The 8876-nt window shown below is 41.9% G+C and overlaps 1 protein-coding gene across 1 annotated transcript in view; it reads left to right on the top strand.

The window, feature by feature from the left end:
* The window catches only part of NDNF (neuron-derived neurotrophic factor), a 45099-nt gene that overhangs the window by 786 nt on the left and 35437 nt on the right, over positions 1-8876 (top strand). Inside the window, exon 2 of the mRNA XM_010858320.1 lies at positions 7-135. Within this exon, the coding sequence (XP_010856622.1) occupies positions 122-135 (14 nt within the window). The 5' untranslated portion in view covers positions 7-121. The remainder of the gene's footprint in view (positions 1-6; positions 136-8876) is intronic.

The following is an 8876-nucleotide window of genomic DNA, read 5'->3' as shown; positions in this document are numbered from 1 at the left end:
TCCAAGTCCTTGTGGTTCCTGAGTACCGGTGTTCAGCATCTTGGCCGGAGCAGCCTAGGACGTGGACTTGTTCGCACACCACACCTCGGGGAGGGATCTTGCCTCTTCCCCTCAGAAAAATATGCATTTTGCAAGGTAAGTAGCGAGGAGGAAAAAAGAAAAAGCCGACGTCCCGCTGCCTCGCCCCGCCACCCGAGACCTGGCGCAAGGAGTGCCCACCCCGGCGGGCTGGTCGGGGAGAGGGCGAGGCGCTTATGCCCGGGCCCGCCGGGCGCTCGGTCCTTGCTGGGCGAGGGCGCCGGCTCCCGAGGAGCTGAGGGCAGCAGGGGCGTGGAGCAGGTCCCCGCGGGTGCCCCAGGCGGGCTTCGCGCTGGGCGGCCCCGGAGATGCAGGGAGAGCGTGCTCAGGCCCGGGGACGCGGGAGCGGGTCCCGGGGTGCGGCGGGCGTCCTGGGAGCCGCGGAGCTTAACCCCCCGACTTGGCCCGCCAGCTCCGGGTTCGTGCCCTCCGCCCGCCGCTGCAGGAAGCCTGCGGGACCCGGGTTCTCGCAGGGCGCGTCTCGGCGTGAAGCTAGAAGCCAGGGCTCTGGCTGGTGCGAGGGGCGGGCTCCTGGCGGACTGTCCCGTGGTCTCTGCCCGGCCTTGCCCCGGAGGACCTCCCACCGCTCCGGCTCCTCAGGCGTCCTTGGCGGGTTAAGGCGAGCATCGTCAGAGAAACTTCCCCGAGCCGAGCGGGGTGGCCCGGTGACCCGATCCTACTTTTGCCGGGAAAGCAAAACTCCCTCCGAGGGCACGCTTCTTCCCGCCGCAGATGGAGCGCCCCAGTCCCGTCTGTGCGGGAGCCGGGGTTCGCCCGCCCTTCGGGCTGCAGTCGGGCCGGCCCTGACCCTTTGGAATCCGAACGAGCGGCTCCAGGTCCCAGCTGTTCTCTTGGAGCTGGGGGCACTTCGCAAACTGCTGCTCTAGGGGTACGGTTTCGGTCCACTCCGCTCCCTCGGTGCCCCCTTCTCACCGCACACTTCCTCCCGCGGAGGTCGAGGCGGGAGGACTCCGCGCAGCCCCTGCGCCCGCTGCGCGCGGGTCCCCGAGGCCCGCGGAGCTCAACTCGGGCCCCTCTGCGCTCGGCTCAGCTGGCCTTCGGGCGGGTCGCGGGTCCCCTCCGGGTCCCCTTCGGGGCGCTGCCCATCTCCCTCTCCTGGGTACAAGTCGCTCCCAGAAACCGAGACCTTGAGCGGGAAATGAACCTGAGAAAATGTTTCTGGGTGTGTTTGTTAATTGGTGTAACAGAATTCTTTTTAGCAACTTAGTTGGGTTGTAATTTTTTTTTTATTTCTCATCTTTCGATCCCGCTAAATCACACAAAATACATGTGTATGTATTTTCGTTGCTGATCTCTCCGAACACACTAAGCTCTCTTTCCCCCCTCCACCCCTCCTCCTCCCGCCTCGCTTCCTGAACCTTTTTTTCTTTTCTGAAGGAGGGAATCTCCGCACCTCCTCCTCCTCCTCTCCTCCCACCCGATCCCTGAGCGCCTGTGAGAACCAGGGGAGTCGTCAATGGAAATAAATAGGACCCCGCTCCATTCTCCGCCCCCTTCAAACAAGTAAAATCCTCCCCGGGCTCGCAGAAGTAGAGATAAAACATCCCTCCCGAGGGAGCGGTTGTCGGCATTTGATGGGATTGAATTGTTTTATTATCCTGAAAGACGTGACGGATGGATGCGAGAGCAAAGATGCGAATAGACCAGAGTGTACTGAGGGCTATCGGTATTTATTACTCATTATTGTTTATTAAAAGTGATAATAAGGCCCGTAACCCTAGCTGAAGGCTGTGTTTATAGTTGGTTTTGATTCTATGTCAGTCTCTTATTACAGTGGTTTCAGAAAGTGAAAACACCAAAAGGATATTAATTCCTCACACTCGTTCTGCATATGGAATTAATCAAATGTCAAAAAGATTCTGTCAGTTTACCAAAGTTTTAACCCATGAACTTTCATAAGGTTGCAGTCATATAAATGTCCTCATTTGCCTCAATTTGTCTTCTTAAAGTTCAAAAAACTTGGCAACATAATTAATTATGGTCCCAATTCCCATTTTCAATCTAAACCTATATTCAGGATTATATTAAAATATCCCATCATTTATCCTTTAAAAGTGACTCTGAAGAGTTTAAATTCTTGACGGGGTGGGGGTGGCTGTGGGGAGCTGGAAATGAGGGACCCAGAAATTTTGAGAAGTACTATTTCGTATTTCTCTCAAAAGCCCTTCACTTCTTCCTTAAAAAAAGAAATAAGTTTTTTCCTTTGCGCAGTTCTTAACTTCAGTCAATGTGCTTAATCTTTACCACACACTCGAAACATAACAGCTGGCATCTTTGTCTGTATTATTGTTTTCCTTTTTTACGTCAGAACATTTTATTCATTAAACCTGTATGTTGAAGTCGAAGTCGCAGGCTCAGCGTGGCAGTAGCACTGTCTTAATTAGTAACTATCATAAAAAAGAAGCTAGAACTCTGTAATGGGCCTCAATGGCTATGAATTATGTGTGGTTTAAATTACACATTTATTTCGGCAGAGATGAAACCATGAATACAAAACATCTTTTAATCACTTGCAGATACAGCTTTTATCTCTTTAAAATGTAACAAGTTATATAATTGAAAAATACCTTTCTGTGAATGAGAGAAGCCCCCTTCCTCAGTTTATTTGTCCTGAGTTTATTGAACATTCAGGTAGTAAAGTATGAATGTTAAAGAGTAAAGAATAATGGCACACAAGGGAACGCTACATTTGAGGTAGCCACAGTGGGTCAGATATCAGTGTTGCAACTTTTTCAGTTGGCTTCATGAGCCTGGTGATTCAGATTTTCATTTTGTCGCTTGGATTTACTGACCAGACTGTGTGATAGTGGGGGAAATGTGTTGTCAAGCTCCATGATTTGAAACCAAGGTGGGGAAAGATAGAAATAAAGTGTTTCTGTGTTATCTTCCTGTGTTCATTTTTCTATTCAGTCTGTCTACACATTAGAATTTTTATTTTAAAGCCAATTGTGTTTTTGTTGTCATTTTTAGGATAACTTATTTTTCATTTTGCTCTGACGGATGAGTAGATAGTAGGAATGAACAGTTATGTCTGAATTAACAGTATGAGTAGTGTGATTTCACATAATTTGCCTTGATTTAAATTATTCTAATCCCTCTTCCTTAGTCTTCCCCATGATTAGGTGGTTGGCTATAGTAACCAGGTTGTGTTCTCTGAAACTTACTTGCTCCCTGTCTTCTTGTCAGGTGTTGCTTTGGGGACCAATGCATTCATAGTAGCAGCCTGGTAATACATGAAACTTGCCAACGTCAATAGCCTTTAGGCAGACACCAGAAAGAGAGCGTGCTCTATGATCTTCTGTACTGGGTCAAAGGCAAGCATAACCTGCAAAGATCAGTCAGATTATTCATTTGACCTTGAAACAGTATCTGATACTCTAAATATTTGTTTTGGAATGATTATTCTGAAAAATGTAATTTATTCTTCCTCGTTGGTTCACAATTATTTAATAGAAGCAACAGCTTAAAAAGTTTTAGTTGGATAGTCAGTCACACCAAATCTGTGTTGAAACAGATTTTAAAATTCAAGTCCTCCAACATTTAAATACTCCATTTAAAAATACTTTGCAATTTAAATCCTGAATTAGGCTAAGTTCTGCTTTATTTTTCCTCTGTATTGCTCCATTTAAAAATACTTTGCAATTTAAATACTGAATTTGGTCTAAGTTCTGCATTATTTTTCCTCTGTATTGCAATGCAAATCGATACCTCAGATGCATGCAATTGTGCTTCCACACGTTAATTTCTACCTAGGAAGAAAAGTAAATACTGCTGCTGTTGTCATTGTGGTTAAAGAAAAAAAAAAAAGAATCATATAGTATGACATGGAAAAACAGAATTGCTAATATTTTATTGAGCCACACAGTGGTATATTGACCATAAATTCAGTTTATATTCCTTGGGAAACCAGCACCATTTTAGTGTGAAATCTGTGTTTATTTGGATGTGTGTGTGTATCTATTGCCACTTTTGAGTTGACACCTGAAAATGTATGGTTCTGTGTCCCACCGATGCCCATGCCAGTGTCAGAAGCAGGTGGTTTCTTGGCTGCTTACTTCCTAAACACACTTCTTAAACTCAAAGATGCTATATCTATATCTGCCCCCTCCATTTTGATTTTTTTTTTACCAAAAACCGCAAACCAACACATCCAGACATTTTAGTCTTTTGAAATATTTGGAGCATATATGTATATATGAAATATATAATATTAATTCACCCAAAATAAAAAAGGCATTGCTTGTTTTACATTTTAAAAAGTAAGAGTAAGGCATTTGATCAGTATGGAATAAAAGCAAACTAGCAATATGTTTCTGCAGATTTTTCCCTTTGGGATGAAGAAACAGATTTGACCACAGAACAGCTGGATATTGGGTCCCATTACAGTATCAATTTTTTAAAGAACTCACCAAGCTAGATTTGATTTAAACTTTGCTTTAAAGTCTGCAAACTTCAAGTTTATAAGTATAGAAACTTCCAAGATTACATGTTATTCCTTCAGTAAGTTCCGGATCCTTTGGAAACTGATTTATTTTAGTAAGTTGGTGAATAGATTTTGGCTTTCATTTGTTAATTTTTCCTTGTAGCATATTTGGAAATGACACATATTTAATGTTTCATATATTTGAAGTATTTATTTTCAGTTTCACTTATAAAAATTCTGAAACAACTCTTTTGAGAAAGAAAAATGTGGCAGAATGTATATAGTTAAATTATCAAATGTCTCTTAAAATTATTCTTTTGAAAGAATTTGCTGCCTTTTGCATAGTTATAAGAAAAGAAAAACATTTTTAGAAATAATGGGGTTATATAAAGTTTGAAAGGAAGATAACAAAAATTGATTATACAGGATTGAAAATCAACTCATTTGAGTGGAACTCGTAAGACACGCTCAGCCGTGTCTGACTCTTTGTGACCCCATGAACTGTAGCCCGCCATGTTCCTGTGTCCATGGGATTCTCCAGGCAAGAATGCTGCAGGGTAACCGTTTCCTTCTCCAGGGGATCTTCCCAACCCAGAGACTGAACCCAGAGATTGAACCCAAATCTCCTGCACTGCATGCAGATTCTTTCCCCTCTGGGCCACTAGGGAAGTCCACCATTTTCTCTTAGACACTGCCTCTGCATATATAATAACCAAATAACAAAAATCAAGTTAGCAATATGTACTCGTGTCTGTTTTCCAGCTGAAATGATTTCAACCAATAGTCTAAATGGTTTCAGCCGATACTAAAGGAACTGATAACTGTTTTAAGTTTTTGTCTGTTAGTCTGTCTTCTCTCTAACATGAAATTGAGGTCAAAGCCCTCTTCTTCCAGCTGCACACTCAAACAGCAATGTATTCCACAATCAAAAGATATAGCCAAAACACATGGGTTATATTCAAATGGGTGTTTTACTAACAACAAAAGATTTCATAGCTACCTCTTTCTCTCTGTGGCAACCTCCATATATATATAGATCTAGACAAAATATGAAAGTTTATCATTTTCTAAAATAAGTAGTAAAAACTGAATCTGTAATTAGAAAGATTTGTGAGGCATGATACCTTCTTTTGGAAATCACCATGATTATTTTTAAAGTTATAGAAACTATGAACAAGTGTTTGTATGCAAAGATAGATAATATCATATCTTGACAGTTGATGAAATGACAAATGCTGTGGTACTTACATGGAAATATTATGTTTAAAAGGGGAAACTCTAATGTAAAAGAGCTTGATTTATTTAGGGTTAATTTCTCCAAGGTAGGTGCCTCTTGGAGTAGATAGATGGTTACAACTTTAACACATCACAATGAAAAGTAAACCCTAGCAATGCATGTGCGGAGAAGGCAATGGCACCCCACTCCAGTACTCTTGCCTGGAAAATCCCATGGACGGAGGAGCCTGGTGGGCTACAGTCCATGGGGTCGCTAAGAGTCGGCCATGACTGAGCGACTTCACTTTCACTTTTCACTTTCATGCATTGGAGAAGGAAATGGCAACCCACTCCAGTGTTCTTGCCTGGAGAATCCCAAGGACGGGGCATCCTCGTGGGCTGCCGTCTACGGGGTTGCACAGAGTCAGACACGACTGAAGCGACTTAGCAGCAGCAGCAGCAGCAGCAATGCATGTGAACCTAGGAGATGGCTTTCATTATTTTCTTTTGCTCAAGTCATACGTACTCTAAGCCCATAGGCATTGCCAAGTGTAACATTATGCATTTTATTCCAGCAATAAAATGTGTTTCTGATTAAATTATTGGTCATACCAAACACATACCCATGATCATCAATGTACTTGGTCCTTCTTAGTTATCTTGTTTAAAATACATTTAAAGGTAAATAATAAATACTAGTGTATATATCATGATTTAAATCTAAATGTTGTTCATATGTTGATAGTACTCAGTAAGTGTTGTAATTTCACATTAAATAATAACATTCACTAAAATTCCCTGATACTATCAAAAGCTTCGGATCAGGTTGATTCAGAAGTAACTAGATCCTGTAATTGAAGAGATATTTGTAGCCAGCAGTGGCATCAGAGATCAGAAACAGCAGTGCTGGCTATAACACCCGGCAAACAGAAGACACAGCGGCCACTTGACTCTGGCCCCTCCAAGTCTCAGCCGGAGAGCATCTCAGTTCTAGCACTGATCCTTCAGAGTCTGCTAAAATCGCTATGAAAATACATTACTTTCTGTGGAAAAATAAAATTGCCTGTTTAACAGGAGATGCAAATTTAACACTCTAACAATTGCAGTAGCAGAATTAACTGTACTAGTGGATAAAGTAACAGACAGGACCTCCAAGACATGTCCTGAGAGCTAATGGGGACCCTGCCTCAACGAGGTCTCTCACGGTACTAAAACACCACCTGAAAATATTTGATTGTTCATTTTTAAAGTAGTTTTGTTTTTCACTGTCCTCTATAAATATGAAAATATCCCTGGGATGGGAAACAGGGTAAGCAGCAGTTGGCTAATATCTTCCAAAGATGTTAATAGCTAGATAAAGCCAGATTGGAATGTGGCTAGTTTAAGACAGAATTTTAGAGAGGGTGTGTCTTGCGCTCTCTCAGCCTCTCCTTTAGACAGCCTACCTTTACATACCTCTTCTATGTTCTCTTCCTCTGGTGATCCATGCTCGGTTTCTTATACTCTAGTGTAAGTTACACCCAGGGCCAGCTTCTTGGGCTCCATTTAGGAGACCCCAGTGCTCAGTTGCGGAGAAGGCAATGGTACCCCACTGCAATACTCTTGCCTAGAAAAACCCCATGGACGGAGGAGCCTGGAAGGCTGCAGTCCATGGGGTCACTGACGGTGGGACACGACTGAGCGACTTCACTTTCACTTTTCACTTTCATGCATTGGAGAAGAAAATGGCAACCCACGCCAGTGTTCTTGCCTGGAGAATCCCAGGGACGGCAGAGCCTGGTGGGCTGCCGTCTTTGGGGTCGCACAGACTGAAGTGACTTAGCAGCAGCAGCAGTGCTCAGTTGAATGCTCTGCCATTGCTGAAATTCTGTTGTTGCAATCTTGAAATTCTTTATTTATGAATAAGAGATCTTATATTGGGTCCCACAAACTGTGTAACTCACTTTCATCCTACTTTGGTGGGAATTTAAGACAGAATCTTGATGTCAAGGAATTGAAAAGGACATTTGGTATTGTTTTTACAAGGTTAGACCCAGTGAATATTTGATTTAAAAACACATCAATATTTGATTTTAAAATATTTTAACTAAAAGATATAGGAAACTCTTTTAAACCACTGAGGCAGAGGATTCCCATTGCCTCTAAAATTACACTGACTAGTTAGTTATCCAGTTTCTAATAATGTCAGTCTTGTAGACCAGCATTCCCTATGTGTTCTTTTCTCCTTTTTACAGAAACACAATGTCTCATTATGATGAAAGGAGAAAGTAGAAGATGCTTTATTTGTATTTACTTTTATGTATAAAGAAGGAAAATAAGTTTTGTTAATATTATTTAATATATCTATTGAAAAAGACAGTGTAACTCACCTTATCATAAGGCCATTGAACAATTAAAAAAATAGCCAAGGTGATAGCTTCTATGAAGTAAAAATAATGTGAAGTGAAAATGACATTCTAATCAGCCTTTACAAGAAGTAAGCTCTGCTCACAAATTAACTAGAAAAAAATTAAAATATACAATTGAATCCACTATAATTAATTATGATATTTATCTCAGTATGGAATGGCTTAAGTTATTTTATATAAATGAAATATATATATATATATATTTTTTTTTTTTTTTTTAATCGCAACTCTATGAGATTTGGAGATAACACATTACGGAGCCAGAGATACTGAAAGTAGGTGAACAGGTAGCTGAAAAAGCCTCAGTTACATTAGTCATCATAATCTTCAAAAGTATTCTTATTTGTGCAAACATCTCATAATTCCTGTTATCAATAATCAGCTATTGTACTCCATTATGTTCTGAATATTTCAGTATTTTAAGAGTTAAAAAAGTCTCATCTTCATGCTCATAAGAACATATATTGTGTTACTGCTACTGCTAAGTCACTTCAGTCGTGTCCAACTCTGTGCAACCCCATAGACGGCAGCCCACCAGGCTCCCCCATCCCTGGGATTCTCCAGGCAAGAACACTGGAGTGGGTTGCCATTTCCTTCCCCATTTGAAATTTTTTTAAATTTTATTGTTTTACAGTGTTAGTTCAGTTCAGTTCAGTCGCTCAGTTGTGTCCGACTCTTTGTGACCTCATGAATCGCAGCATGCCAGGCCTCCCTGTCCATCACCAACTCCC

Source organism: Bison bison, unplaced genomic scaffold (genome assembly GCF_000754665.1).
Source record: "Bison bison bison isolate TAMUID 2011002044 unplaced genomic scaffold, Bison_UMD1.0 scf7180017864385, whole genome shotgun sequence".
In the NCBI taxonomy this organism is placed as follows: Eukaryota; Metazoa; Chordata; class Mammalia; order Artiodactyla; family Bovidae; genus Bison; species Bison bison.
Note: the sequence above shows the minus strand (reverse complement) of the source record. Positions and strands in the feature narration are given on the sequence as shown.